The sequence below is a fragment of the Apis cerana genome, linkage group LG7, assembly GCF_029169275.1.
Source record: "Apis cerana isolate GH-2021 linkage group LG7, AcerK_1.0, whole genome shotgun sequence".
Taxonomy (NCBI): domain Eukaryota; kingdom Metazoa; phylum Arthropoda; class Insecta; order Hymenoptera; family Apidae; genus Apis; species Apis cerana.
In genome coordinates, this window is record NC_083858.1 from 12300544 (window position 1) to 12319511 (window position 18968).

The 18968-nt window shown below is 22.8% G+C and overlaps 3 protein-coding genes and 1 long non-coding RNA gene across 8 annotated transcripts; 3 read left to right on the forward strand and 1 right to left on the reverse strand.

The window, feature by feature from the left end:
- The first annotated feature begins 931 nt into the window (after positions 1-931).
- LOC107999242 (protein MCM10 homolog) lies at positions 932-5965 on the forward strand. Its single transcript, XM_017058940.3, has 2 exons — positions 932-1114; positions 1207-5965. Exon 2 carries the CDS (start codon positions 1216-1218, stop codon positions 3292-3294), a length of 2079 nt encoding a protein of 692 aa, XP_016914429.2. The 5' UTR covers positions 932-1114; positions 1207-1215; the 3' UTR covers positions 3295-5965.
- LOC107999214 (eukaryotic peptide chain release factor subunit 1) lies at positions 4463-13551 on the reverse strand. 3 transcript variants are annotated; one of them, XM_062077293.1, is made up of 11 exons: positions 13409-13551; positions 12886-13061; positions 12567-12694; positions 12316-12466; positions 12017-12207; positions 11755-11884; positions 11394-11614; positions 11156-11303; positions 10640-10750; positions 8596-8612; positions 7432-7571 (listed from the first exon to the last, which is right to left on the reverse strand). In XM_062077293.1, the coding sequence occupies exons 1-9, from the start codon at positions 13492-13494 to the stop codon at positions 10671-10673; spliced, it is 1311 nt and encodes a 436-aa protein (XP_061933277.1). In that variant the 5' UTR covers positions 13495-13551; the 3' UTR covers positions 7432-7571; positions 8596-8612; positions 10640-10670. The 3 variants fall into 3 exon arrangements, with proteins under 3 accessions (XP_061933276.1, XP_061933277.1, XP_061933279.1); XM_062077295.1 differs by lacking the exon at positions 8596-8612 and having other exon boundaries at positions 7433-7571; XM_062077292.1 differs by lacking the exons at positions 8596-8612; positions 10640-10750 and having other exon boundaries at positions 4463-7571.
- On the forward strand, positions 10633-11091 carry LOC133666432 (uncharacterized). Its single transcript, XR_009830595.1, has 2 exons — positions 10633-10771; positions 11011-11091. It is a non-coding gene; the product is annotated as an uncharacterized LOC133666432 (long non-coding RNA).
- Positions 13552-13936: 385 nt separating the features above from the next.
- LOC107999460 (protein SERAC1-like) lies at positions 13937-18117 on the forward strand. Of its 3 annotated transcripts, XM_028667487.2 has the most exons (16): positions 13937-14074; positions 14695-14783; positions 14877-15004; positions 15105-15305; positions 15369-15496; positions 15570-15680; positions 15769-15904; positions 15968-16111; positions 16181-16438; positions 16578-16767; positions 16842-17006; positions 17078-17205; positions 17287-17439; positions 17514-17660; positions 17751-17817; positions 17894-18117. In XM_028667487.2, the coding sequence occupies exons 2-16, from the start codon at positions 14713-14715 to the stop codon at positions 18006-18008; spliced, it is 2142 nt and encodes a 713-aa protein (XP_028523288.1). In that variant the 5' UTR covers positions 13937-14074; positions 14695-14712; the 3' UTR covers positions 18009-18117. The 3 variants fall into 3 exon arrangements, with proteins under 3 accessions (XP_028523288.1, XP_028523289.1, XP_016914812.1); XM_028667488.2 differs by lacking the exon at positions 13937-14074 and having other exon boundaries at positions 14486-14783; positions 15105-15275; XM_017059323.3 differs by lacking the exons at positions 13937-14074; positions 15968-16111 and having other exon boundaries at positions 14486-14783.
- The last annotated feature ends 851 nt before the right edge of the window (positions 18118-18968 follow it).

Genomic DNA, 18968 nt, shown 5'->3' on the forward strand with positions numbered 1-18968 from the left:
TCTCGCTCGATAATCATTCATATGTTCAAAAACATATTTAAAATAATATTTCATAGTGATTTAAAAAACATTCTATTTCGTTATTTTTACAATTATACTATTAAATAAAATAAGATTTCGAATATACGAATTTATAAATTTATACATATTGTCTTAATTTAATAATTAATTAATTTTTAATAATTTGTTTATAATAATAAAATTATAATAAAAAATCATAATTTATTTCAATATACAAATATATATAAATTTCAAAAGTCATATATTATTTTTAAATATAAAAAAAAAAATAAAAAATATGATTCTCAAAAATCATTTACACAAATTTTAATACTATTTTTATTTTTATAAAAAACATTCTAATATGCTTCAAATTAATTGTAATGTCTACAATAAATATTTTATATGGCCGTTATCGATTTTCATATTATAAATTAATTTAAAAAGAACCTTCACTAAAAAATCGTTAATATATATATATATAAATAAATAAATTCCAATACTCTAAATTAACCTATATATCTGATTTTCAACTCGAGTATACTGATGATATGTAATTTTCTTCAAGCAAAATCAAACATTATTATTAAATAATAAATTGATAGTTTTTTGATAAAAATATTGACTCATCAATTTTTTTATTGAAATATTAAATTCCTTGAAATAATTATTTTTTTTATTCTAATTACACAATATAACAATATTTAAAATTGCAGATATTACATTATTTATTACCTAATATTGAATATTTAATTTTATTGGTTATCTGTATATTGTCCAGTTTTGGGAATTAATATTCACTATATTTATTCAAGAAAGGTTTAATGGTTACTATTTATAATATTAATTAGGTAAATTAAAAGAAATTTTATATTCATATTTACTTACAAAATAAAAAGAAATAAATTTTCAATCGTATAAATGAAAACTTGACTTGTTCTCTTATTAAGAAATGGCGCGAAAAATGGCTAGAAGTGATTTAATACTTATTTAGCTTGATGCTTGTATGGAGCTCATCAAGCTAACAAATGATATTATTAAAAAAATAACTTTGTTTAGTGATTTATTTTATAATTATTTTGCATTAAAAGTAAATATTTTTCTCTTTTAAATTGTAAGTAATAAAAAGGTTAATAATATACTAAATAAATAAAATAGATAAATAATCTTATTCATATAGAGATATAACAAATAATTTTATTTTAGATATTTAAAATGGATAATGATAGTGATTCTGATATAGATGATATTTTAAATGATCTCTTAGCTAATAGTGAAGTAGAAGAAAATAATAAATCACCTTCAAAAGAAACTCTGAAAGAATTAGACTTTAATTTTTTAGATAATACTTCTAAATTAAATAATGAAAATAAATCTATTGATGTTCAAAAAAAAAATGAAATTCATGATGATATACTTGATTCTTCAGATGATGAAGATAGACGATATTTTGAAAAACAAAAATATTCTAATTATGGACGTGATATAAAATCTTTATTAAAGAAAGAACCTATTAAAAAAAATGAAGATAAACCATTATCATGTAAAACAAGTAGTAAAACATTTGATTTTAGTGCAACAAAAATTAATAAAAATGCAAATATGAATAATAATATCACAGTTATTTCTAAAGATGTTTATAGTGATCCATTTTTTGGATTGAGAATCATTAATCCAATTGTTTCTTCAGCAGAATTAAAAGCACGTATGATTGATAAAGTACCAGTTACAGTATCAAAAATAAAATATCATCTTAATTCTGAAAATGTAGAGAAAGATTGGGTAATTGCAGGAGTATTAATAAATAAATCTCTACCGAAAACTTCTCAAAAGGGAACTTCATATTCTATATGGAAAATAAGTGATTTATCTGAAAATATAAACACTATAAGCCTTTTTATGTTTAGTAATGCTCATAAAACTCTTTGGAAAACAACTATTGGAACTGTGATAGGTATTCTTAATCCAAATATCTTAGAATCTAAAGACAATTTTGATTTAGCTACATTATCAATTGATAATCCTCAAAGGATCATGATTCTTGGTAAATCTAAAGATATGGGAAAATGTAAATCAAAGAAAAAAAATGGAGAACAATGTAATTCTATTGTAAATATTAGTCGATGTGAATTTTGTTTATATCATGTGAAAAAAGAATATAAAAAATGTTCTCTTAGAGCAGAATTACAATCATTTAGTAACACTCAGAATTTTTCAATAGATATGTTAAAAAAAAAGACACGACAACAACAGAAACCATTTTTAAACAATATGCCTGAATTTCATACTGTTGTTGCAACAAAAAGCAAAAAATTAGAAGAAAAAGATGCTAAACGGTTAGCATTACTTTCAGGAAGTCAGAAGAATGATAATTTAATTAATAAAAATTTAAATAATATAAGAAATGAAAATGAAAAAGTAGGAATATCAGAACAACAATTAAAAAAAAATTTTGAACAAATAAACAAATCAAGAGGTTGGAAAGTTGCTCTATTATCTCAAGCATCTCTAAATTCTTGCAAAAATAATAATATGGAAAAAAAAGATTTAAATATGGTTTCTTCAAATCCCCATTTAGGTATTGGTTGTCAAAAAGGAATAATAGATTTGTCACAACCTATAACTAAAAAACAAATTAATATTGCTAAAAAAAATGCAGTTAATTGGGTTAAAGAAAATGGAAAAATCAAACCTAAGGATCCAAATAAAATACGTTTGAACAAAGAAGAAAAGTTAGAAAGGGGGAAAAAACGACTAAGAGAGCCAGAAAATGATGAAAAGCAAGAAATAAAAAAACCAAATATATTATCAGATAAATTTAAAGAAATAATGCAAACTAAGTCTACTCATACTGATCTTATTGAAAAATCTTATGAGCAAGAAAAAGATAAATATTTCAATAAACTGGAAATGAAAGAAAAATTAGAAGAGAAAATGTTAACTACTTATAAAATTCCTTGTAAAGCTGTTAAATGTTTAGTTTGTAAATATATATCATTTTCTGCTTCTGACATGTGCAAGGATCAAAAACATCCATTGTGCGTTATTGATGCAATAAAAAGATTCTTTAAATGTGCAGATTGTGGAAATAGAACTGTAAGTTTAGATAGAATACCTTCGCATAGTTGTATAAAATGCAGCAGTTCAAATTGGATAAAAGCTGCAATGATGGATGAAAGAAAAACAAATGTTTCTATCACCGCATTATCCATACGCGGAGACGAAGAAACTTATATAGGATCAATGATCAAAGATGCCAATCTTAATCTCTTGGTACCAGAAAATGACAAATAATATCATGCTGATTGAAAATTTATAAATTATATATATAAAAGAGTGACATCTTTTTTAAAAATTTTATATCTATTTAATTTGTATGCTATGTTATAAATATAGATAATTCTATTTGTTTGTTTTTTTATTATCCTTAATATTCATACTTTTTTAATATATATGTAAAATATACAAAAGTAAAATAAAAAAAAATTTTATATTAATTAAATTTCTATATATATATATATGTATGTATGTATATATATATGTACATGTAAAAATGTAATTTAATATTTTTTACAAGACGAATATTATTTAAAAGCAATTAAAAAAATAAATACATTTAAATATACCCATCCAATTGTACATATTAAAATTAGGTATAAAATGGTATAAAATGTATTTCAATGATTATGAGAATTTTTTTTTATTGTATTATGCCAATTTTTTTTCATTTTTCTATTCAAATTTCTATTCAACAGCACCTCATCTTATAGGCAAATATATTTTACCAATAATATAAAGACAATTTTCTGTCCTTTCATATAAGTAAAATTTACGTATATGTATAAAAAGGGAGAACATTAACAAAAATGTAAAAAGACGTTATAATTGGAACCCGGAAATATCCTTTATTGTGAAATTATCACAGAGCAAAACTGTTAAAAACTATTTTTTTATTCTCTTTATTACTATTATTATTTATTTTTTTATTTTACAATCTTAAAATATTTTTAAGTAATTATTTTAAATGTGCTCTGTGAAAACAGATATTATTATGACATTTTCGGGTTCTAATAGCAACTTTTTTGCATGAGAAACATAGACTGTATTTTTCATTTCTTATTCATTTTTTCATATTCTATTCTATTCAGATTCTTATTAAATTTTGATATTAACGATACGTTAATTTTTTTGTGTATAAATTTTGTAATGAATATGTGAAAAAAGAGAAATTGGAAATAATGTTTAATTATCAATTTCATGTGTTTTTGAAGAAATACATCAAAATATTTTATGATTGTTAATGTTACAAAATTGTATTTTTTACAATTTTGTATCATTAACAATAAAATAAATAATATATTTTTAAATTACATATTAAAAAATACAAAACTATAATGACATATGAATTAATTTCCTGAAAATTATAAATTAAAGAAAAAATTATAAATTAATACTATAATTCTTTGTTATTTAAGTGATTTCTATTTTCAAAATTAAAATATTTTTCATCTTAATAGACATTATTTAAATATTGAAAACTATTATTTTATCATTATTTCAATATCCCTCTTTATCACTTCACAAAATATTATTAATCCTAGAAAGACCGGGGGAGGAGGGGGAAAGACCTTCCTCGAGTCCACTATTTACAAAATTTGAAAAAAATTTTTTTCATTCAAAAAATTTCTAAAAATTTATTTATCCTTTAAAGATTCGCATAGAAAAATTGATAATTAGATATATTGATAGAAAAACAGATATCAATATATCTTACATTGCAACTAAGAGGAATTTGTCACAAATCAAACGGCAAGAATATATTCATATAAACGTGGAAATCGGAGATGAATTCTCTATATGTTTTATACATTAAATATTGCTGCTCTAAATATATATTTCTTATTTATAATAGCAAATCTAAATTAGAATAATAAAAATGAACACACAAAAGATTTTCTTACGAGGATTATTCAATGAATTGATTCAAAAGCAATTAGTTAGGGATCCGAATTTAACAAGATTTCAAAAGCATATAATAAATAATATAGAAAAAATAAAGGAGCTAACAGCAAAAAGAAAAAAAATAAAACAAAAAAAACCAACAGGAAAAGGATGCTGCTACAAATATATCGGAAACGAAATAAAAGAATAAAATATAACTTATCCAAGGCAAAGCAATATTGTACTAATTGTAAATAACATATATGTAAAAAACATTCAAATAATGTAATAATATACGAAACTTGTGAAGAATTAAATTCTGATGTATCGCGATTGGGTTAAATAAATTATTAATGAAAAATCTCATACAAAATATTAATATATATGTTATATTCATATTTCGCATAATCCAAAATTACTCATCCTATTAAAATATCTGCTTTTAAAACATGAAAAACTTAGGTGGACTTAGTATATCTCTTATTAGTTTTTTACATAATGGTTCGAGCCTCGGTCTTTCTGGGGTTAATAGAACGTGTATCATGGTACGGCCAACAATTTTTTACGTAATTTTAAAATTCATTTTTACCGTTCATAATTCATTTCAGTAAAGATGAGTTAAAATTTTTAGGACATAGCACAAATGTACTTTATGCGTACAATACATATAAAATATGAGGTAATAATAAGTTCATATTCTGAAAAATTTGATTAAGCAAAACTTATAACGATTACATCTTTGTATTGCCTTGCTAGATAAATGTAACATTTGAAGGAACAAAAATATTTTGTAGCAATACAGGAGAATAAGATTGCCAAAAATTATAAATCTGTTAGCAGATTATACAACTATGCTTATGGAAGAGATCATAGGCAAGCCATAATCTAAGTACGTCATTGATTTGTTTAAATGAAATGTACGACGTCTAATCTTTTTTTTATGCGCATTCTTTTGCATACTCATTTTCTCTTACCTTACATAAAAATCAAAAAACAAAAAAAAAAAAAAAAAAAAAGAACCAAAGATTATTTAATATTACGCAGATTTTCCCTATCTCTTTCAGACATTTACCGAATTATTATAGAACTAAATCTTGTATACTTAAAATAATCTTCTGCTAAACAGAAGAAATAATCGCACCGATATAGTAATAAATAATTATCTAGATTCCTATTGAAAGAATGTTTACATATAAAAATTTAAAGAAACATTAAGCTGACATTCAACATTTCGCTGCCTTGAAGACAATACACAGATACAATACTTTTAAACCATCATGTTTAGAATTCGTTGTGCACATACCATAAGCCAGGTCATTTTTGTTGAACGTTCTATTTTGATGAAGTTTTCATAAAGCTTTATCCCTGCATCACATACGTTATAATAGTATAAATAATCTAATTATACTATTAATTAACAATACATTATTTTCATCAAAAGATTCACAATATTTGCAAATCTTCTTTACTATACAGCGATATTTCATAAAAGATACTTCACCAAAATTGCACGTTTCATTCTTCTCACATTTATACATACATATTATTATTTATTACAAAGGCATCATATGAATAAGCAATTTAAATTAACAATGTTAAAATAAATTTTGTAATATTTTCAATAACTGCCACTTAAATATTGCAGAAGATACTTCTTTACTAATAGAGTGCACCGTTGTAACAATCGAAAAGATATATCTCGATACACTTGCGGAGAATTTGTTATATACAATTATGAGTGTACAAAATATAAGAGTCGAGAGCCAGCAAAGTTAATGTAGATACGAAAAATTATTTCTTATATGTTTATATGTGTATCACTCGATGAGACGGAAAGATTTTATTTTCCTGGGATATTACGCGATCTTAACTTATGTCTAAGGCAACAGTGCCATTAAAAATTTAAGTCTATATACAGAACTCTTCATTATTCATATGAATTTAGTAATCGGTATAGAATACACGATACGCAACTTCATGTTCATGATAATCAGTTTATTACAGCTTATCCATGATTGTATCTGAACAAAAATAACGCTACATTCATCCTCATGCTATTTGAGTATCTTTTTACGTTTTTTCTTCTCAATTGTAAAATTTACGACGAGATGATAACATCAATTTGTTACAAAATTATGATATATCTCCGACCGTGTACTGTACAAACATATTCAGCACTGTAACGCGTGTAATTATTTAAATAAATCCATGTGAATAATTAAAGAATGTAACTGTAATACAAGATAATGTTGTGTGAGATAGGCAGGTATCAAGCTGGCTTAATTAAGTGTCACAGTCTTCGAGTTGCCTTTTTTTCATCATGGACATGGATTATCGGCGCGTCACGTCTTGTGCTTTTCACCTTTGTGTATCGACTATGAATTGCTTGAATGAAATCTAATGAATAATTTCATGATGTGTGTGTTGCATCATAATAAATTTTATAAACATGTCCTTCTATGTGCCTCTCTTGAAATATGATGCAAGGGAGAACATATATTTATGTTTTCCTCTGAAGCTAAAATAACTGTCTGTTGAGTCACAGATTTAATAATCATCCAGATCAAAAGTATCAACTTCAACATCTTCCAACTGCATACTCTGAAAGTCCACTTTGTACCGCAATATACCTGTAAAACATATTAACAAAATACTATTTTAGATACAAAATTTAATTATAATATTTTTGTTATAGTAAATTATGAAAATAAATGAAAAATATTTGAATAATACAATACAAATGATGCTCTTTAAAAAAAGATAGATTTTATAAATAAATTGATTTACAATCAATATAAAATTTACAATCAATTATTTGTGAAAAATTATGATAAATAATTTTAATGTAATTATTAAAAATTTATTTAATGATAATTATTAATCATGCACAATGTTTTGTATACAGCGTTTTTCAGATTTTTAACAATATTTTAATAATTCATAAATATAATTATATTCTTCAATAAACGAAATTCTTCAATAAATGAAAGAAACAATATTATTTAGAAAATACAGAAAAACACTGTTATTTTTAAAGTTATTCAATATAACTTATAAAATGAAAAGATCATATCATAAAATCAAGATGATATGAAATAAATATATTGATAATATGATTATAATGTAAATGAATGTTATACATGTAATGAAAATTTAATTTTTTAAAATTATAATTTAAAAAATATTAGTTAATAATCCTAATTTATAATTTTATTAAAAATATAAATAAGCATTTAATTCTAACTTATAAGAATAACTGCTATAATAAAAAAACAATAGAAAATACACTATAATAACAAAATAATATAACAAAGAATTATAGTATAAATAAACAATTATTCATGTTGTTATATATCAAATGTATTACAATCTATAATTTTAAATAATATTAATATTTTAAATAATATAATAATAATATTTCTATAAATTGATAATCTTACTAATAACAAAAATAAAATAATAAATTTAATAAATATAATATTTATAACTAAATCTTGATACTATTGCTAATAATAAAAATTATATATTATTAATAAATAGAATCATTTTTTATATGTATAACATTCTAAAGCAAAATATATTTAAGTGCAATAATAAGGCTTAATAATTTCACAGCTTTTTTTTCACTAAATTAATAAAAAGCAATTACTATACCTTTCCCAATATGCAAGCTAATAAAAACAAACCATCAATTAGTACTTATGCTTGATCAAATCGATTAACAATTTAACAAAGCCTAGCTATTTATTACATGAACAATGATTATTTAATTATATTTTATATTCATTACCAAAGAAATAATATTATTTTCTTGTTTTTGATATTTACCTCAAGTATGTGTAAGGGATATAAAATCATAATTTATCTTTGATAATGAAATAAATATTTGCCTATTGCATAACATGCAGCAAACAATTTATGATTATTTTTTTATACAAGCAATAACAAAGCATATTTATATGAATATTAGATATGATTTTAATAAAATACTTCATAATAATATTTCTATCTGTATTTAAATTAATTTGTCATAAATCAAAGATCTAAGAACTTCAAAATATAAATATATACATTATCAAATTATAAATCTATTCTAATAAAAAGTATAATTCTAATAAAATTTATAAATTAATCATATACTATGATATTTTTAATGCAATAGATATTTATTATATTCTTATTTATAATTAATTTTATGTATTAAGTAAATTATTTAAAAATCTAAAAAAATATTATGTTTTTAAAATTTATTTAAATTTATTAAAATTGAAAAATAAAGAATAAAGATAATAAATACATATATATATATATATATATATAAAGAATTTAAAATATCATCTGCCTATAAAATAGCTAAAAAGCATTACATGCATATAAAAAAATTTTCTATATTCTATAATATCTATTGCAGAATAAAATAAGAAATAGTGGTTTAGATTTTATTTCGAAAATCACATATATATATATACACACACACACATACGCATATATATACTTCGATGAATTATTATTACAATATGTAAAATGCGTAAAACAATATTTTGTGAAATTAAATATTTTTTATCTTTATTTTTAATTTTTATCCAATTATTTTTTATACATTATTAATTTATTATATCATAATATATTGTCATAATAATAGAAAAAATAAGATATGTATTTTTATGATAAATTTAATATTTTCATAGTAATATTTTGAGAACATATTACTACATTGAATTCAAGAATCAATAAAATTATATTATATATCATCTAAATTATGATTAATTTTGTATACAAATATGCAACAAAAATTTAAAGTAAAATGTATCATGAGAAAACAAAAATATATAATTGTGTTTATGAAAATAAGCAATATTATATTTCAATTAAATTGATGTGTATTGTACCTACATTTTGATTTTAATTACTAATAATATAATGTACAATCACTAAAAAAAACAGTGTCTAATAATGTTCAAGACAGAAAAATTGGAAAACTAGAATACTTCAACTCACCCTCTTCAAATACAATTATCCATATTTCATATATGTATATACAAGATTTTCTTAATTTTTGTACCACCAAGAAAAAAAGAAGACAGCAAAGTTTTCAGGCTTTTTATTTGTAAAAGTAAACATTATACCTCGAAATTCACAACTAAAAATATCTATATTCACATTCAAACTCATCAGAAGAGACATACATATACTACAGATTTGCACAGAAGTATCGAACTATACTATTCAGTGAGAAATCCAACAGAAGAAACTTCAAATTTTTTTGGACAAATTTATCGTTCCATACTGATACATATATTTGAAGTCTCATGAACATAATATATCAATAATAATATTATATTAATGATTTTTAACAATTGAGTAAAAATTGATCTCTTCATGATGAGTATAGGATTTATATTATAAAATGATATATGTATATTTGATAGTCTACACTTAAAATGCAAACTATTTGATGTATATTGATTAATTAAACTATTAATGAATACTATCAATTATTATATGAGGGTTTAATATATTAAATTGTCATTAATTAATGTAATATTTATATTATGTAGTTATTTTTTTTTGTTTTTATTTAAGTATATATATACTATATAAGGTTAAATATTTTGATAAATTTGTCCAGTTCTGAAAGTAATATGTTCTATAATACACGAAATGTAAACGAATGCACTCAAGACAGAGAAAGAGCTACCTGGTCAACTTTGAGTATTTCACAGATGAAATTAGTAATCATCGAGGTCAACATCATCAAGAGGCTCATCAGCCTGCAGTGACTGGAAATCAACTTTGTAGCGGAGGATTCCTATGCATCAAGATATACTCCGTAATTAAAACTCATATTTTTAACTTTTCTTTAATACCATTTACTTTTCAAATATATGAATTTATTTAATATCTTGATAAAGATACATTCTTGAAACTTGCACTACTTTTTTGTTTGCAATAAATATTTTAAATGAAGAAAATTTGGAGAAAATTTTCATGATTTAACTACATTTTAAAAATCTATTGAAAGTTTTATTATATATACACAACATTAAACTTATATCCTTTGTTTTACAGGTTAGCTAATCAAAGTGGAATCAGCCGCTTTTCAGTTAGTATGTACTTAGAGTGGATGAATACAAATTATTACTTCAAGTATATTACTTTCAGTCAAATATAATGTTAGTAGCCCCAAAAATAAATAAAAAAAAGTAAAACTTACCTCCAATACCACCAAAACCTCTTACAAATTGAGAACCTTCTTGAGATTTATCTGTAATGATTTCCAAAGTGGCACCAAAACTCTTGTAATTGTTTGCTAACCACTCAAGCAAAGGCTGACATTCTACAAGTTCTAATTCTACTCCACTCTAAATTTAATACAGAATATTTATTATTAATTATATTTATATTTATTTAATTAAATTTACTAATTAAATGATTAAAATTTTTTAATTTACCTCTTTATCAGTAAAATGAGTTTTGTCTTTTTCTTGTTCTGGTGTTAGATGTAAAACCTTTTCTTCTGCATTTGTATGATTTTTTAAAACATATCGTTGAATATCTAAATTCTCCCAACAAATGAGAGTTTCTACACTACCTAATTCTAATGCTCTTAAAGTATCTTCTACACCAAAACAATATTTTCCTGTATCTTGCGAAATTTCGTCGAAATAACGACCTAGATAGTTATAATATTGATATTAGTTTTAAAAATAAATTAACAATTCCATCATTATTTTTTTTTTAAATTCACTCATAAATTCATATTTTTAAAAGAAATTAGAAATTTCTAGAAACATAAATGATAAATATACTAACCAATTAATTTTTTTTCCTGGATAAATTTTACATTTTGCAAAGATTCAGCAGCTAATTCAATAGCTTGATTAAAACCATTTTCACCACCATATGAAACATCTACTAATTTTATAACTTTTGCTTGTAATCTCTAAAATAACAAAAAATATAAAAAATTACAATAAATTCAAATTATATTGGAAAAATATATATTTAGAAACTTAATTGCATATACATATATACATAGATTGTATATACATATCATCAATATTCATCAACTTACTGGGTCAAACATATCTGATTGACTAAGTTCTGTTTTAAAATCAGCACTACCCGCTAAAATTAAGCCAGCAATATTAGGTTTATCATTAGTAATATATAGTTGCGTAGCTACTTCTGCGACTTTTCGAACATAATTGTGTCGTTTTTCCATACGCAATCGAGCAAAACGAAGTGCTGATTGTCCTCCTCTTCCTAAAATTAAATTTAATTAATTAATGTAATAATTTTCAGTAAACATATACATATATATATATATATATATATACATATATAAATGTTTTATTAAATATTATTATGTACCATGCTTTTTGGGAAGATCTACTGTAAATTTATGTAGAACTTCGCGAGTATTTCCTTGTAGTGTACCAAATAATGCTCCATTACCATCCATAACAATAAAACCAAATTTGTTATCATCAGCAAGTAATGCTGTTAGTGCTTCAGTGTGAAACTAAAAAAAATCATATATTAAAAATCATATATTATAAATCAAAGATATATTAAAATTTTATTTAATTTAAAAAATTTTTTATAAAATTATAAAATAATACCTTGTTATCACAAAGATAAAGAGAAGTATTAATAGGCTTAAAAGGTTCAAAATCAATGTTAACTTTTTTTTCTTTTCCTTCTTCTGTTACGATCGTACCACAATATATCACCAGGCCATTTGGAGGCACTAAAATATATAATAATATGTAATTAATATTATCAATATATAATTATATATAATTGCTATGTTTTTGAAGGAAATATTTATGATAAATATTAGTGATAAGAATTCATTTGTAAATTTTTGATTCTAAATATAATAAAATAAATTAAAAATATTTATATAAATTTTCCAATATAAAAAATTATTAAAATTACCTTTAGTATATAGTTTTAGCCTATGTTGTACAGACGTAATTGCACCCAAAACAGACAATCTATTTACACGAGATTTGATATTTGATGCTGTACCAAATTCATCTGCTAACATTTTGCTTACTCTTGATATTTGATCTTTTGGAGGGATAATTAATGAAATCATGCTAGTCCCGTTTCTGTGAAATAAGATATTTGATATATGATAAATATATATTATAAACAATGTTATATTATAAAACAATCTGTTTGTATGAAGTTGTATTAATATTACATTAATAAAATATACATTTTTTTAGTGTAATAAAAAATTCAATGATAAGATAATAAAAAAATATAACATATTTTTCAGAATTTTAAAAATTTACAAAATTTTTTCTATAATATCACATAAAATTCATTTTCTGATTAGAAACGAAAGTTCGTTACTTCCTATTTACCACATGCTTTTTAAAGCATATGTGCAGATAGAAAATCGAACAGCTGATAAGAAAAGGCGCGGCAATATTAATTTCGACCTACTTACCCTCTAGCCATTTCGAGACTTTTTATAAGTTTCTTGATTTTCCAGATTTCGACATTGCGGTCGGCGGAAGTCTCCTCGTTGGACATAGCTGCGCGTTGTGTCGCGTGGTCGCGGCTTATGAGTTGCTACTAAATTAATCGTTTATCACCAACGGGACAAAGCCTGGAAAGGTGGTCCACGTCGACGTGAAAGCCGGATCTAGGAATTTTTCTCTGAAATGAATGATCAATCTGTTTATCGATGAATCTGCTTCAATCCAGTTTATACCGGATTATGTCAGAAAGAACGTGTTCGACAAAGAATTACTGTTCTATTCCAGAAAATGAAACTATCGTTTACCACACTTTTCACTCACTTTGAGATCAGTATGTTGATGTTTGCCACAAGTGTTACGTTTTAAAAGTGATACTTGTGACACAGCGGGTACCACGCGAAAGTGAACCTCGGAATGCACACGTCGGCCATGCGATGGCACAGCGAAACGTCAGTACTTCGGTGGACGTACTGTACGGTACAAAATGGGAAGCAAAAAGACTGAAGAGTTCGTGCGCGAACAGCGCCTCGAGGCCGCTTGTCGTATTCAGGCGCAGCCGCATTTGCATTGGTTGCTTGCGATTTATTCTATACTGCTTAATGCTTCATCCGCAGTAACATAGAAATTTAATTGTAATTTTATTATTTTTTTTTATTTTTATTGGAATTTTACTATAGAATTTATAAGAATTAATTTGAAACAGTTATTAATTTATATACTACAATATTTATAATAAAAATTGGTATATATAAAAATTTTGATATAATATACATATTTAAATAGAATTTGATATTTTCGATATATATGAATTATTAAAAATTTCTTTTTTTTTGTATGTGTATATCAATATATCATGCTAGTATAAAAATATTTTTTTTATTATTATATATAATATTTGTTAATATTTTTGGTTATAAATATTTTTTATCATTATTCTGTTGGTCATGAACATTAAACTTTAAACATACTATGATATCTATTATATTTAAATATATTGATAAATAATATGACATTAATAAATTGTTTTTTTTTCTAATATTATAAGTATTCTCTAAAATATTATAATATTTCAATAATTATGTATAAATATATAAGTGTGATCGTAAAATAATTATCTATTCTTAATTTTGATTATTTTTGGCACATGGCATATATACATATATATATGTACATATATATATGTATATATGTATATATGTATGTATAATATTTAAATATTAAGATTATATAAATATATATATGTTCTTGATAGAATATAATTGTTTTTACAATGAGATTAAAAACTTATAAGAAATATATAGAGTATGTAAAATCAACTGGGATTTCTATTGTTATTGTTGGGTTAGTTATGTTTATTGCATTTTTATAAATATTGTTTACATAAAATACAATAAAATAATATATCATATATATTATAAATATTTTTTCATATAGTGGCTGTTGGTTTTTGTATCAATTACGACAGGTATCACAAATTTTACAATCTTCTGTACCTACTAATGTTTTGAGTTTGGAACAACCACATACTCAATATATTTATGTTGATGATCCTCGGTTCAAAGGTATTTGTGAAAAATTTTATTAGATATAATGATTTATTAATTCTATGTAAAATAAAACCTTTTTATTATACTTTATTAAACCTTTTTATTATACTTTTAGATGTACTCATGTTACGAAAAGTTGAAAATTTACAATCATCTGTGCCAGTACAATCTCTTTCATTTAATCATACTGTAATGAAATGGTGGAAATCATTAACCCGTAATGTAGCATATAAATTATTATACATTGCACAGCATGGCGATGTTAGAGAACGTTTGAAAGCTCTTTGTACTCTTAATTCCTTGAAACATTTAAAAAGTATTTATTTTATAATTAGTATTTTATATAAATATTTTTTATATTTTTAATTAAAAATTATAGGTTGGCATTATCAACATATTGCACAAATGTTAGATGCCAAAACTGCAATTTCACTTGCAAGAATGCCAAATGTTGATTCAAGATTTTTTTTAAAGCCACCATATTATCACGTACAACATAAATTACATGTATGTAGTATAGCAAATTTTTATTTTAATTATATTTAAGTTATATGTTTAATGAAAGATTATATTTCCATAGGATGTAATAGAAAAAATACATCAATTACTTCTTCATTTAAGCACATTATGTGAAAATACACATCCATGTCTTATTCAATTTCTTAATAAAAATTTTAAAGATACACCTTCTGTAAGTATATATTATAAAAAAATGTTTTAATTTCTATTGTGCAAATTATTTTGTGCGCATTTTAATTATTTACAAAGTATAAAAACAGGATAGTCTGATACTTGATCACGATTTAACAAACTTAGGGCTGGCTGTAGCACCAGCCACAGTATGGGATCAAGAATTATTACAGAATTGTGTACAAGCACTATATCATCATTCTTGTCTTGAACAATATAGCAAAGGTAAAGTAACAAATATATATATAATAATTTAAAATATTTGTAATTAATTTTTTTTTTATTTAGATATTATTGATGGTGGTGGTCTTTCGTTACTAATGATAATAAAGAAAATTTTTAATGATAACACTAATATGTGTATATTACTTGCAAAAATAATTTCTAATATTTCACTTCATTCAAAATATTTGCAAGATATTTTTCAAGCAGGTATATATGTAAAATAAAATTTTAAAATTCTTAAAATGTGTAATGCATTATTCGAATTTCCATTTCAAGGTTGGATTGGCACATTGGTAGAATGGTCTCAAAGTAGTAATGTAAGATTATCAGCACCAGCTAGTCGTGCATTAGCAAATTTAGATATCGATGAAAATAAATATGTTAAATATCCAAGATGTATCTATCTTCTTCATCCTTTGCATAAAACTACAGCAAATATAAATTTGGATGTTATTTTCTTACATGGATTACTTGGTGGTGTATTTATAACATGGAGACAAAGAAATTTTGATACATCTGAAGATGGAGTTGTAGGTTTGTTATTATTTAATCTAATAAATATGAAAAATTATACATCAATATTCTAATAATTCTAATAATTTACAAATAAATATTCTAATAAATATCAATTTAAAATTAATTTTGAAAAATAATTTATAATATATATTTATAGATCCATGTCTTATACAAGATGGAATCGATTTTTCAAGTTTGATAGATGATCACTCTCAAGAATTTTTGAAAGATTTAACTTATGATTTAAGAAAACGCGAATGGGATAGAATAGGACAAGATTTTGAAATAATTTTAGATGATTGTCCTCAAAATAGTTCTAGAGGAAATGGACCATTTTCCTGCAATGGGTACAATTTTATTTTTAAAATCTATTTAAAATTTCATTGAAAATATTTATATGTTTAAAAATTTCTGATTTTAGAGATGATGTTTGTATGAAGAAAATTTTCCATGATAAGCAACATAAAACACAATGTTGGCCTAAAGATTGGTTACCAGATGATGTACCATTTATTCGAGTTATTGGGATAAATTATGATACTAATTTGTCAATGTGGACATCTCTATGTCCAATAGAGAGTGCAAAGTAAATGATTAATGTTATTATTTTAATTGACATTAAAAATTTGTAATTTATTTATATTATTTGCTGATTAGAGCCACTATGGGTGGAAGGAGTGAAGAATATATAAAAAAATTATTAACTGCGGGTATTGGAAAACGACCTATGATTTGGGTTTGTCATTCAATGGGTGGTTTATTAGTAAAAAAAATGCTCGTAGATGGTTAGTTTTATAAAAATTAATATCTTTATAAATTTTATAAATTTATTTATCTATATAATAATATAATTGACTTTTTTACAGAATGGAAAAATGGCGATAAAAATAATGTATGTAAAAATACACGTAGTATAGTATTTTATAGTACTCCACATCGAGGTTCTCGTGTAGCTGCATTAAAACAAGCAACACAAATGGTATTATGGCCGTCAATTGAAGTACAGGAACTTCGTGAAGGTATATAAAACTATATAACAGTATTAATTAATAAATTTTTTAAATATATTTATAAAATTTTTGATTATGTTTAGAATCACCACAATTATTAAAATTGCACAATGAATTCCTTGATATGTTGAAGGAATACCCTATAGAGATTGTTAGTTTTAGCGAAACTAAACCTACTCATGTAACACCATTAAATGTTCCATTTCAGTTTGTTACATCCACTTCAGCAGGTATGATTTAAAAAATCATAATTTAATATAATTTTATATATTATAAATTTTTTAACAAAAATTGTAATATTTATTTTTATTTATTTTTAGACCCTGGTGTAGGTGAATTTTATGAAATTGCACAAGATCATTTGTCTATATGTAAACCAGCTAGCAGGTAATAACTTAAATTTTTTTATTTTTGCAATTATTATAAAATTACGAAATTTAAATCTTATATTTTTATTTTACAGACATTCCTTCTTATATCAAAAACTTTTGAGCATTCTTAAACGTCATGTAATTCATGAAAAAAAAACTGTTTCTCCAATTATGGAATTGCTATCATTACCAAGTAAATTATTATAAATTTATTATATATTTCTATATTTTTGTGTGGTTATAAACAAATTGTATATCTTAATGAATATAAAAAAGTTTTTATATATGTAAATTAAAAATATTTATACCATAAAAATAGAAATAAGCATAAATTCATGGACCTCTTTTTTAATTATAATAACAATAAGTTTAATTTAGAATAAATATTTTCATATTATAAAAATATAAAATATTTTAAATATTCACTTAATATTATTGATTATTTTTAACTAAAATGAGAAAGGAAATTTTTGTAATAGAATCAATAAATGAATGATAAAAAATTATGTATTTAATAATTTTTTAAAATCTAAACAAGTATCACAAATAAATATTTATAGAATATATATATATATATATATATTATTTATATATATATATATTTATTTATATATATATATATATATATATATATATATATATATATATAAACTTTTTTCGAATAATAAAAATTTAAAATTTGCATATATTTACAATTGAAGATATACTTATAAAATTTTTAGTCAAAAGATTAATATATTTATATATTTATAATGGAATATTGAAATTATTTCTTGATTGCTGATATTTACATCAAATTATATAAAAATAAACAAGAAGAGTAAACAGTAAGAAAAAAATAAACATAATTTAAAAATTAATATCATCTTTAAAATGTAAATGAAACTCATAAAGGAAAGATTGAAAATAATGAGATAGTATCAGAAGTAACTTTCAGCGTCATCTTTGAATATTTTTAGAAAGATAATTTTTTGAAAAAATATTTTTAATTCTCAAGAGATGGCGTTTACTTCTTACCTTATATCTATCTTTCTCTTATTATTTTCTATTCTTTGTGAACTTTATTTACGATATTCTGAAGATGACAGTAATTTTTAAATCATCTTTATTCTTCTCTTACTATTTAATCTTTTTGTTTATATTTGCTTTTAGCGCAAATGATCAAAG